A 13,573-nucleotide genomic window follows, 5' to 3' on the forward strand; every position below is an offset into this window, starting at 1 on the left:
CTGCATCGGCAGGCAGACTCCCAACCACTGCGCCACCAGGGAAGCCCCCTCCTTTACTTTTAATATTACTATGTTTTAATACTTTATCTCTTACTTTTCTAATCTTTCTCATGGTTCTCTAATAATTATATTTCAGTGATTGCTTTTAAATAGTGATCTGCCTTAGTAACTATCCTCTGGCCCTGTTCCAATATCTCTGTGAAAACTCATCTGATGGATTTGGCCCTATCCAAGATGTCTAAGAGATGACTCCTATATTCAATTTATATCACTAGCATCGGCCTCTCTCCCCAAGATCTGTAAGTCCAACTGTCTTTCGAATGCCTCTCCAGGCAAATCTCCTAAACATTTAAACCCAATCAGAGAAAACTCATCAGAGTCTCTTTCACAACTTTTTAAATTCCTCCTCCTCCAATCCCTTTCTTAGTCAATGCTGCCACAACCCATTCAGATACTTAAATCAAAAACTTGTGTTTTATACAAGATCCCTCTTTCCCCCCACCCCCTCCACGTGCAGTCAGTCAATAAATGTCTACTACGGCTCTTTATTGTCTCGGGGCCATCCTCCCTTGCTCGCTGACCCTGCCTAAATCTAAGGCCCTCTGCCCCTGGTCCCTGCCTTCCTTGATATGTCTTCCATCCTGTTGCCTGAATGATCTTTCTAAGCCAAAGTCTTGACACTCCTCCATTTAAAATACCTAAATGGTTTCTTGTTCCTTATTGGATACAGTCAAATTTCTTAGCTTGACATACCAGGTCCTTCAATGATCTGCCCCTTGCTTGCTTTTTTAGCTTCATCTTTCTCCATTCCCCAATAACACTTTATTCTTCAACGTTTTCTAATAGGTTATCAATCCCTAAATATGTCCTATTCTTCTCTCATCCCAGAATGCTCTTGTTCTGCCCTCTCACTTGGAAAAGTTCAATTTTGTGTCCCAAAACTTATCTCAGATGTACGTTTTCCAAGATGCCTTCCTGATCCCTTCCTGACTGTGAGCTCCCAGTGGGAACAGACTGTGATCTGTCTTCTATGTCTCTCTGTGCATTTTCCCACCAGCAAGTGGACACTTCTTCCTGCCCCTTTAATGCTTCCAGGTTGTTTTCTCTTTGACATGGGAAGAACTACATGTTACTAAAAGAAACCAAATATTTAATCACTGAAATTATTCTGCATAGAATTTTAAACCAATAGTCTCTGGGTAAGGGGCTCTCTTATGAATACAGAGGCATGGACCTTGTGATAGATATTTTCTCATTAAGAAAATGCCTTTTACCTTGATTGGAGCTGTATTTCTGATAATTGAAACTGGCCAGCTGAAGTCATACTTTGTTTTAATATTCTTAATTCCTTATAAACTCAGAATAAAACAGTCAGATCTCTTGTATTAACTTATGTTTCCTCATCGATTTCATCTCAAAGGATAGAGGAAAACACAACTGTGAAATACATGACCTTTTCACCTGTTCTCTTTCTGTAGTTGTAAGTATTTAACTGGGGAATAAGCTCATTTTTAAAAGTAGAAATTGAAAAATAGCCTCAAGAAACAAGAGACATCTTTAGGATGACAACGCTGTAGAAGTTGCCAGGTCTTAGTCTCTAACCAAGATTCTATGCAAAGTGTGATTTAATTAAGGGTGCCATTATCCTGGAAAGCTCTCTGTCCTTATCTTTCCATAGAATTAGGAAAATAGTTGCCACATAACGTTAATCTAAAATGTGATGCAGCTAATGCTAACGGCCCTTCAATCTATGGGCAATGTTGTTTTCGATAATTATGAAAACAGTTTTAGAAACAATGGCTTTGAAATATTAACATATTGATTTTTTAAGCCATGTAATAATAGAATAATTAGCTAAGAAACACCAGTGTCCTGATAACAGGGTCTTGATTCATCTAAAAGTAAATATATTTTGGTTAAGTGGAACTATTCTGAAAATCTTACTTCTGATTCATTCAACTGAAAAAATGAAAAGAAAATAAAAATAAGAATGAAATTCAGAGTTAATCATAAAATGTCATCTTGTTTTGAATTTTCTTATTTTCAAATTTTAATTAAATATGCAAATAAATGTTTTGCCAAAGGGTCTGCTAATATCCTAATGATAAGTATTTCTTATTTAGGTAGAAGAAAATCAGAATTATTCAACCATAACAATCCATTTACTCTACATCACTTTTTTATTTGAACATTTAGAAAAGTAACTGTTATGGGATTTATGTGGCAACATTTTATATAATTTATTATATCACTCATGTAACTTCTACTCTCTCTCTGAACTGCTATTGAGGTCAGGGAAAAACCTGTTGAATTATATTTGTATATTCACAGTGAGAATATACACTATTTAGAAAGGAAGAACAAAATCATTTCACATTGAATCCAATGACACTGTCATTAATCTTAGAAATTCTCCCTAAAGCTACTGACAATAAAGAACTCATGGCCTTGGGTCAAATTTACTTTTTTTCTGAGAAAGTTTTCAAAGAATACCTTCTAGTGACCTTTGTCTGAGGCCAATGAATTATATTAAACTTTCCCTGATATTGTTAGAATCTGACATCTGGTTGTCCTTTAAGAATATACGGTGAACTCTTCACAAAGTACATCCCTGCCGGCAAGTCAAGGTCTGATTGAGGTTGATCACATTGAAACCTTTATGATAATTTGCCCCATTGAGAGTTGAACAGCCCTAGCAAAATAATTCAGTAAAGAAACCATTACATTTCATATTCTATAATTAAAATTTTATTATACAATTAAAAATATGAAATGGCTTACTTAAAAAAAAACCCAATTAATTTAAGAAAAGAAATCCTGAACACCAATTAAGGCATCCTTAGTTAGATTCTCCTTGTCATACTGATCAGAAATTCATGGATTGTTTCAAGTAACAGGAGTTTGGTACAAGAATCCAGCCCTTTGATTCTCTGAGCAAGGGTTGATCTTAGCAAGGACAGAGCCTAGAGCAAGACCTGGCTTCGAGAAGAGCAGCAGTTGATGTAGAGCTGGACCATGGGACTTTTTTTCCTCTGAGAACCGATATTAACATGACTTAGCTACTCCATGTGTATTCCCTTCAAGGTTTACTTATTATCTGGCTTATTTATTCTCAATTCTCCGTTTCTTAGCTTGTGCTGTCTCAAACCTTTGGCTTCTCATAATTCCAGTGATCCTAATTCTACATCATAACTCCTGTCATTTCGGTACTTTTTAACAACTACCTCATTCTCTTGATATTTCTAAGGCAAACTTTCACAGAGAGGAAATCTGATAGTTTAAGCTCATCTTTTCACATCAGGTCATACCACTGTCCACTGGCCTCATATGAATTTGCTCTCCTTGGGGCACTTGACCACTGAAATCCCACCTCCTTAGTCGTCATGCCACGTATAAGATACTTTTTGCTTTTGTTTTCACAACATAATTTAAATACAGTATTTTTTAAACCATTTCTCAAAGAATATAAGAGTTCCATTGTCTTTTTATTACATTAAGGTGTTATCATGGTCCTACTGAAACAATTCTTCATTTGGGTTCAGACACTCTTCATCTTATTCCATTTTTGGAGTAAGTTAAGTAATGAAGAAAATGTTCCCTGATATATAAAAAATAGCAAATCTTATTATCTGAGCATTCTGAGACATTTTGTTATCATACAGGATTCACTCTGCAATTTTAATTGTAAATGTGGAGATCCATAATGATAACATTATTTTTAATCCTTCTATAATCAAAAAGGAAAATCAGGTAAAAGAACTTACATTTTTTAAAGACTAAGCCTGCAGATTTATTCTTTCTTAACTGTCACTCGGTGCCCTGGGACACAGGTTTGCAAACTTGTTATGAAAAGGACGGGTAGCAAATGTGCTGGGCTTTGTGGGCCGTATGTTCTGTGTTGCAACTACTCAGCGCTGCCATTGTAACACGAAGGAAACCGGACAGTGTATAAGTGAACTGGCATGGCTGTAGGTCAATAAAACTTTATGTGCGTTGAAATATGAATTTAGATAATTTTCACATGTCACAAAACATCACTCTTCTTTTTTATTTTCCGACCCTTTGAAAAAGTAAAACCCATTCTTAGCTCGATGACTATACAAAAACATGCTGTGGGTCCGATTTGTCATCGCTGGCCAGGAAACTAAATAGTTTTCAAAGCTCTTGAGAAAATTAAGTACACATTTGTGCTAGTACAAGGAAACAATTTTCTTTAATTTTTTTTAATTAAGTTTATTTTTAAATTAATCAACTATAACCTCATAGTAATCATGTTCTATCATTCTATCTTATTGTATAATGGTTCTATTAATGTAGCCATTAATGTCATTTTACCTTTATTCTAGGTTATTTGAGACACTCCAGTCCCTGTTTTGGTCAATATTTGGGCTCATCAACTTATATGTGACCAATGTCAAAGCGCAGCATGAATTCACCGAGTTTGTTGGTGCCACCATGTTTGGGACATACAACATCATCTCTCTGGTTGTCCTACTTAACATGTTAATAGCTATGATGAATAATTCTTACCAACTTATTGCTGTAAGTTGAATAACTTCCCCCCTAGAATGTGTCGTTCCTAGCTATACTCCATCCTGTTACCATAGGAAATACAATCTATAATTGCTGTTGATAAGACGAATCGGAATTATAATGTAAGTGGCTAATTTGGTATTTCTCAGCACTGTTACCCTACTTGGCTACATACTATTTTAGTCTTTTCATATTACAGATGATTATACTAAATCTATCCCACCAGGCGGTCACTGGCTGTGTCAGACAGCAGGTGAGGTATGGATTATGAACAGGCAGCTCATCTCTAGGAAGTGCCCTTTGGGTTTTACATTGTCTCTGACCATCTAATCTACAATCTTGATATAAGCAAACTCATGCTAGCTTGGCAAGATACAAGAGCTAGCCCAGAGAGGAGTCACAGTGAAAAAGCACAGGATTTTCAGTTTCTTAAAGCCCACACAAAAGTCAGAGAGGAGTAACCCTGAATGCTGTAGCAGAATATACAGTACCATATGTGTTTATTTGAAACTCTAGAATCCAAACAACTTAGCTTATTTATTCATTCATTCAATAAATTCTTATTAAGTGCTTACTCTGTTGCCAGGTACTGTCCTAAGAACTAGAAATATGGCAATGAACAAGAATGGCGAAGTCCTTTACCCCCTACAACTTGCTTACTAGTGATCTGTGTCTATGGCCATTAGCAATAGTGACAAAGCAAACCCATACTGGAATGAAATATATTTCTTAAGTCTTTCTTATGTATACTTTAGACAAGTAGCTTTTTATAAGAATAATTACAGGCTGCCCATTTACTCCATAAATAACTGCAATTATATTGCATCTTTGGATCTATTGCTAATCCTCTGGGGTGTTATTATTGTTATTTTGAGAAGCGGCACTCCTAATTTTAATTATACTGTCTTTATGGAAGCAAGACACCTGTCACAGATGAAAAGCTGCATGAAATATAAGAAGAAACGATTTTTATTTACTGATTCCAAGACTAGAGTATTCCCACTAAATATACTTAGGTCCTAGGAGTTGCGGGTGAATATCTGAATTTGTGGAACTTCACTTAAGCATCTCACAAATCTTAAGCTTTTTAGATAGTCCAGAAATATATATGTATATTTGTTTCAGAAGTTCTGTGTTCCTGTAGTCAACACATTTGCTAAATGTGGATTCTATTTTCCAGACCACCCTTCCAAAAATATTAGAAAGCCTCTAATTATCAAGCTATACACAGAGAAATTGTATATACAATTTGGATCCTATAAAACATTAAATGTATCAATTTCATCAAGAAGAGAACGTTATTCAGGAACCGTGTAATATTTTCTTTTTGCTCCTGTGTGGGGTGTGTCTTTCTAGGTGACTTGTAGAAATGAGAACGATCTTCAAATTTCTATTCTTGTTTAGCCCAAACTCTAAAGCTACTTGAGAGACAGGTGTACCCCCAACATCCTGCATGTGATGCCTCCTTGGAGCATGAACATGCCAAGTATTTGATTTTCACCTGTGCCACAATAGCAAAATTTACCCTGAGGTCTCTCTCTTTTTGTCCTGCTACCCTTAAGTCAGAGCTCTAGGATAAAGCATGAAAGAAGAAGAAAATGTAACAGTTGAAAGGCAAAAGCGATCATGCAGACCATGTTCAAAGCCTCCTTCTCACTCACTCTTTTGTTCATAGATCAAATATTTATTGTGCACCTAGTATATGCCAGACATACGCTTGATTTTAGGGATACCCAGTATAATGAAGTCCCTGCCCTCGAGAAAAAATAATATAGGATGGACAAAAATTCAATAAATAATTTCAATATTGAGAAAAGGAATTGGAGAATGTGATAAAAGCACAGAAAAGAGGACTGTAACATGGGCTGGGGAGAGGAGACAGCTGAGATAGATGAGAGTCAGGGCTGGCTCCTAAGAGAGGAAATACCTAAGCTAAGCTTTAAACATTAACTAAGAGTTAGAAGATGGGTAGCAGAGGTGATTATAGTTATCACCAGCCTGGAACTTTTTTTTTTTTGCAGTACGCGGGCCTCTCACTGCTGTGGCCTCTCCCGTTGCGGAGCACAGGCTCCGGGCGCGCAGGCTCAGCGGCCATGGCTCACGGGCCCAGCCGCTCCGCGGCATGTGGGATCTTCCTGGACCAGGGCACGAACCCGTGTCCGCCGCATCGGCAGGCGGACTCTCAACCACTGCGCCACCAGGGAAGCCCCAGCCGGGAACTTTTCACCTTCATTTTTTCTAACCACTGTAGATGTTGTTATAGACCCTTTCAGAATCCCAAAGGAAGAGTCTGCTTTGTGACAGCAGTAAGAGAACATACTGAGGTCAGGATAATCCTCAACTTGTGACTCCCTGAGAATGAGAAAGAGCAGAAGCTACTCACAGGCCAACACTTCACCTGCGGGGCTGCCTTTTTATTACCTGAAGCCAGTTCTACTCAGTCCCATTCTCTGTGGCGGCAGCAAACAACATCTGCTTTCCTTCATTAATGCAGAATCTATAAGCTTGTTTAGGAAGAAAGATAGGGAAGGAAGCAGAAATGGGAGAGGAGACACAAGGGGAAGCTGTAGCTTCTGTACGTCCATCTATCGATCGTTTGGTAAGCAAAAATGAAGACCATGCATTTTCTAGATACAGTGACTTCTGTTGAAAGCACGAGCTGTCCAGCGTCTAGACTAAAATCCGTATTATTCAGAGTAGAATGTATAAACAACATATGCATTCATCAGCACACAGCAATTTAGGAAGATTAGAATGAAGTATACTCTGATTTCTCCTACTCTAAAACTCGAGTTTTTTTATAATATTAATGGGTTAAAATGAACTATTTTGAATTTGTATGTACGCCTAGTTTCTACCACCTCCTACTTCCCAGATTTTCTGCTTAAATAAGATTTGTGGCTAATTTAAGAAGAGACTGGCTGCCCCATATCTAATTGCCACAAATGTTCCTTAGTTTTTCCAGGAGATTAAAACAACACAGAATTATTAATAAATAATTAGGGGGATGCCTCAGGCCTGTGGGCAACCCCTAGCCATACTCTCACCTGGTACCATTTGGCCAAGGTTACGTGAGGGTTCAGTGCTGTGTCAGATACCCTACTGTACATTTCTTAGAGGAACTTCTCTCTGAGTTTATGCCTGTTGCCTAAAGGTGCACAAGGTTTATTCAAATGGAAACATATCAAGTAAGACTTTTACTGGAAATGCCAGAAGTATGAGCCATGGGCACCTACCTAGGCAGGGTTTCAAGGCCTTTGGTAAGACCTAAAGCCCTGCTTGTGGCCAGAATCTAATGAAACTGAGCTAATGTAAGCCTACAGTGCAGTAAATGAAGAGTCATCTTCAAGTCATAACCAATCTCTGCAGTCTCTTTAACATGGATTCATTGTAAATGTCTGTTTCCTGCAAGTGGGAAGGATGAAAACTGACAAGAGAGTTGTGACTCCTTTCCATGCTAAGCCACTGTCTGAATTTAGGTGACCATCTCTGGGAGTCAGTGTTGCTTTTACAGGCAATTTAATTAACGTTCCAAGAGCCACTCAGAGTCAGGTTACAGGCTCTCTGTGAGGTTTATCTCACCTTATTAATTAAGAAACCTGTCAGCACTTGTCGTGTTTTCCTGTTCAGGACCATGCAGATATAGAATGGAAATTTGCTCGGACAAAGCTTTGGATGAGTTATTTTGAAGAAGGAGGTACCCTGCCTACTCCCTTCAATGTCATCCCAAGCCCCAAGTCTCTCTGGTACCTGATCAAATGGATATGGACACACCTGTGCAAGAAAAAGATGAGAAGAAAGCCAGAAAGTTTTGGAACAATAGGGGTAAGGACACAGCATGTTGGTATTACTGTTTGTTTGGGTTTTTTTTAAATGTGTGCTTGAGTATGTTTGTATTCCTTATTGAATACATTTGCATTTTATTCTTTTTGTTCTCACTGGGTGCATTCGGTGCACATTTATTGCACAGCTACTGTGTCTAAGAAACCGCCTGCTTAGCCATGGCTAACTATGGTTTCACAAACCCATTTCCTCCACTGAGGGCGGTCACTCTTATTTTAATAGGAGCCACACTGTACATAGGCCTCTCCAAACCCACTAGTCAAGGCTTGGAGAACTAGTACATTCTCTCTTAGAACCTTAATTTCTAGCTCTATTCAGAATTATAACCTCAGGTTACCTGTGGCATGACTGACTCATGGTCTGTTTCTGTCTCTGGATTGTAAGCGAAAGGATCTGCTTCAGATACCTCACGTTCTTAGCGCCTAACCTAGGCCCCCGCACAGAGCGGAGAATGCTTGAGAAAAATTTCTCAATTCAGTGACTGAACAAATATTCTAACTTGAGAATGCTGTGCCATGTTCAAGCGCAGTGATTTCAGAATATGTTCAATTGTTCAACATTTTGCTTCTAACTCCCAGTTATACTAAACGCCAAGAAGTTGTGTTTGTAAAAACTATTAGGACTGTTCAGAGCCATGCCCCTGTTATACTGGAAGATTATACTTCCCTGGGACATTTCTTTCATATTGGAAAGCAAGAGTTCAAGCAACTCCAACAGAAAAGGCATGGATTTAAGGCTTTGTTCCAGCCAAACCAATGACCTGTCATTCTACATTTCTTTCTCACTCAATTTCCTAATTTTCAAAGTTCTCATGTTTTAGAAATTAATACCCTAACATTCATCAGTCACTTGGACCTTCTCAGAGAAATTGCTTTGGAAGTATTCTAATATGCCTTTATATTAGAATCAAGTAATATCAGTTATTTAATTAAAAATTAATTCATTTTTAATTTTATTTAACTTAGTTTATGACTGTTAGTTATGCCCTTAGTGATTCTTCTTTTTCATTAATTTCATTGCCCACCAGGCACTGTATCAACATCAGATGGGGCTTTCTCTCCTGAAAGTGGCATTGATTGTCCCGTCATCTCTGTAACAATTCTAATTCTAAAGAGAAATTGACTGGCAAGGGAGTATAGCAAACAGAGTGTGGTTAGGAGAGGCAGTTATATTCTTTCCTAGAAACCGTCACTCCATGAACTTGGAAATTGGGTGTCTATCTGATCTTAGAAATGGAAGTCAGATTATGGTGAAGCCTTACCTTGCAATCCTCATACTAATTTATAGAGTTTATCACTGACCTTACAGCAAAATTATTGTACTCCAAGTGTCTTATTTTCCTCTTAAAAAATAAGTTCAATTTATTTAAAAAATATGTTCATAAAATAAATATAATGATTTGGGTTTAATAAGCAATTACTGTACATTTTCCACATGCCAGGAGCTGAGCTAGGAATTAGAGGTGGGAGGAGATATACGAAGGCATGGTTTCCATCCTTGAGGGTATTGTTTTTAACGTGGGGGACACAGATATGACAACATCTTACTATAATACATGTTACATGACATATTTAACATTACCGTATAGTTATAGGCAAGAGGCCATGAGAATGGTGTGAGAATTAATTCATGTTTTCCTTGAGATAAACGGGAAAAGATTGCAGAGATGCCGAACTCTGGCTTACTCCCTTCCACATCACAATATATTTGTCCTTTCTCTCATCTTATTCTTAAATTCATAAGAAATTTATTTTATCAATCCTTGAAGAGATATTAATTATTAGTACTATCTTATTATGCTTTCTCTCATAGGAGTATTTCAATTGAAAAAGAGTTTCTGGGCACCCAGATAAAAGCCACACGCAAAAGAAATTTGTCTTTAATATTTTAATTTTAGGCAATAGCAGAAGGAATCTTGGGTTTTAAGATGCCATGGAACTTGTAAAAAAAATATAGGGCCCTGCTCTAATATTTTAAGAGCGCCATCTGTGCTGCCACTAAAATAATGGAGGACCACTCTAAGAATTTGACTTCCAACTCTCTCTCCCGTCCCCCAGAATCCTCCCACTGTTGACATATTTTTAGGAGTATATTACCATCATTTCTTACATGCAAAGAGGAGCTTAACATTGACTTGGGCTTTCCTATGAAGACAGTAATTCAAAGGGTAAATGGTATAACTTAAAGAGCTTTCTTTTCTATACATTCCTGGTCAGAAAAACAAGTTTCTTTTTAATGTCTCTGTCTCTAAATTTGAATATTTTGATCCAAGCTGGTGCACAGAAAGGTAATTCACAATTAATTGTGACCTCAAATCACTCCTTCTTCCCTAGCCATATGAATTTTACTAACCTTTGGTAATGGATATTTTTATGCTTTGGGAATTTATGACAAACTAAATCAATATCGTGAGTCACCTCTCTCTTCTCCATTCTCTTCCTACTCTCAATCCTGCCTCTTCTCTGCCAAGTGGAGGCTTGGGTAAAGCACCAACCTAATCAAACTCAGTGCTGTACATTTACCTTTTACCTAGACTGCATTTCCAGAATGAGAAGGACATATTGTGGTATGCATACCCTTACTTGAGTTTTATACATTTAGGTTTTAGATGGAAATAAATAATATGTATTATTTGCAAAGAAAATGTAAGATAAATAAAAAGTATATTAAGAAGAAGTTTGTAATATTAATGGAGGAGTCAAATGAGAAAATAATTCCAAAAGTGAGTGCTGTGAATTCATTTCAATTTGGTGAATCGACCTGATAGTTCATCATGTAGACAGATGAAGACAAGGAGATAGACACACATCCATTAACTGAAAGGTGACTTTGAAGTACCACTGGCAGTCACTTTGTATAACGAAGGCACGGCTTAGAAGACGCCATGACACTTCAAAGGGACCTTAGAAATCATTTAGCTCAACTATTTCCTTTAAAAAAGAGCTTGTTTACCTTGTGCAGTGTTTTAGGTGACAGAGCTGGGGAAAAACTCGGGTCTTTTGTTTCCCCATCCCATGTGCGTTTCGTTGCCCTCTCTTGTTTCCCTGAAAACTCTGATGACCTTGCAACGATACCCTCCATGTTGTGTGTCCACCTTTTGATTCTTCTCAACAGCTTTTGCAGATTCCACCACTGTTTTCCACTGCCTCTTAGATTCCTGTATCCCAAAGCCCTTGTCTAACAGGCTGGCCTACCTTCTGCTCTCATTCCAACTTGCTTCACATTTGTGAAGAAGAAAATTAAAGCTGACCTGGAGGTAGAGTTTATACCTCCTTGGAGGCATTTTCTCTAAACCTTCCCACTTGTGCTTCACGTACTCTTGTCACCAGCACCTGCCTGAATGTTACCCTGTTGATCCCTCCCTGCAAAGCTGAAGCCACTGCTCTCAGGGTTACTGATTGGCCACAGTCTGGGAGCCCAACATTGGTGATCTTATCTTGCGATTTATGGATAATAACTGATAAAACTAGCTCTGAAAACTCATTAACTTTTTTTTTTTTTTAAACTTTGGACTTCCTTTTATGGGTGACTGGGAATTCCAGGTAAATTAAGTTTTCCTTTGGAATGCTTTATGGGAGAAGGCAGAAATGAAGCAGAAATGCTTTATTGAACAACACTTTTATTGCGGGAGCAAGCCCATGATGGAGAGATGCCTTGTTTCTGCGAAATCATGAAAATCCCACCAAAGAGGCAGCATATTGAAAGTACAATCATAAAATAAGCAACATTTTATAGGCTTCTGGTTTTTTATATTACTTGTGGAATTTAAACACATTTTATCAGCAAATACTCTTCTCAGTATTAAAGCAGTGGTTCTCAAACTTTGGTGTGTCCTACAATCATCAGGAATTTCCATTTTAACAAGCACTTCCAGCCTGTAACTTTAATTAGAAATTCCTGTTAAAAAAAAGCATTGGTATCTAGCTCAGCTTTTTAAACTAAAAGCCAATGTTTGTACTTGTTGTCCAAGAGGTCTAGATAATTTAAAGTAAAAAGATGTTAATGCAATAAGATCCTGCCAGTGTTTAATTAATATGAATCATTTTTAATGCCACAGACCAGGTTTCCAAATAGAATGCTAAAGTTAATGGGCAATATACTGAACCAAAAAACTACCAGGTCTTTTAACAAAATCATAAAAGAATGGTTTTAACCTCTAGTTTTATGTTTTCCACTTTCTCGTTTTCTCTGGAGCACACAGTGAGGGGAACACGAAACACCATCTCTGTTAGGGCCCCTTAGCATCACTCAACCCTGGGGTCACAGATGGGATACTCATGCCTGACCAGTTGCCACAGAAATACATTCAGTTAAGTCACTGCAAGAGAATTAGGAGCAGTGAATGGACTAACGTCACCTATCATTACTAAAGAAAACATGCTAAGAGTGCTTGCCTTTCAGACTTCATGTTTTATCATTATCAAAATGTGTCATCCCTTGATCTTCATGACTTTTCATAGGCCTACCAACAAATCTTACAGATATGACTGTGTCCATCCATGGGTACCTCTCAATCCCTAATTTACTGCTGTAAGATTGGCTGATGGGAACTTTCAATTAAATTTTCTTTCCTAAGTGGGAATCTAGAGGAACAAATTTCTTCTTGCTATTTCCAGAGTGAGATCCTGAATACTTGCTTTGACAAGGCAACCTTCAGCTTCTTATATCATTTATTTTTATATGCTTAGAAAGTATGTTTATAGAGAACAATATGTATAGATTCATCTATAAATGAGCCAAACTACAATCTTTACAGAGGGATCACATCCTGAAATGGCCCCTTGCCTTTTTACTTGTTTTCTTTTAAAAGAAGAGCACAGCAAGCTGCCCCCTTTCAGGGATTCACTGAGCAAAGCAGAGAATAAAAGACATAATTCATGGGCTTAAAATCAGTGATAGACCAAAACCAGAGTGGAAATGAGAGAAAACGGCACTGACAATTGACTGCAGGGAACGAGCTACATGGAGTAAGCCTGACATTCCACATATTGGACCGGGAAAATGAGAAATAAAGAGTGACAAAATGTCACCATGGATTCCTCAGAGCCCTTTCTTTCATAGCTGCAAAACCCTTCCTGCTCTAAAGCAACCTGACACTTCTATTGAAATGAGAGGTTACCTCTGGGCAGCAAGGCTTCTCACTAGTTGGTCGTTTCCTTTATCATTAGTTCTGTGATCCAAATACTGCCATTGTCTT

General features: G+C 37.8%; 1 protein-coding gene across 2 annotated transcripts in view; it reads left to right on the plus strand.

Moving 5' to 3' along the window:
* Nucleotides 1–13,573, plus strand: part of TRPC4 (transient receptor potential cation channel subfamily C member 4) — a 115,886-nt gene that overhangs the window by 94,176 nt on the left and 8,137 nt on the right. Inside the window, exons 6-7 of one of the 2 annotated variants that reach the window (XM_089899659.1) lie at nucleotides 4,347–4,542; nucleotides 8,164–8,373. In XM_089899659.1, the coding sequence (XP_089755785.1) occupies nucleotides 4,347–4,542; nucleotides 8,164–8,373 (406 nt within the window). The remainder of the gene's footprint in view (nucleotides 1–4,346; nucleotides 4,543–8,163; nucleotides 8,374–13,573) is intronic. The other variant, XM_022574682.3, reaches the window with a different exon arrangement.

Source organism: Delphinapterus leucas, chromosome 18 (genome assembly GCF_059928025.1).
Source record: "Delphinapterus leucas isolate spDelLeu-1000000601 "Yukka" chromosome 18, BTC_Dleu_Yukka2, whole genome shotgun sequence".
Classification (NCBI taxonomy): domain Eukaryota; kingdom Metazoa; phylum Chordata; class Mammalia; order Artiodactyla; family Monodontidae; genus Delphinapterus; species Delphinapterus leucas.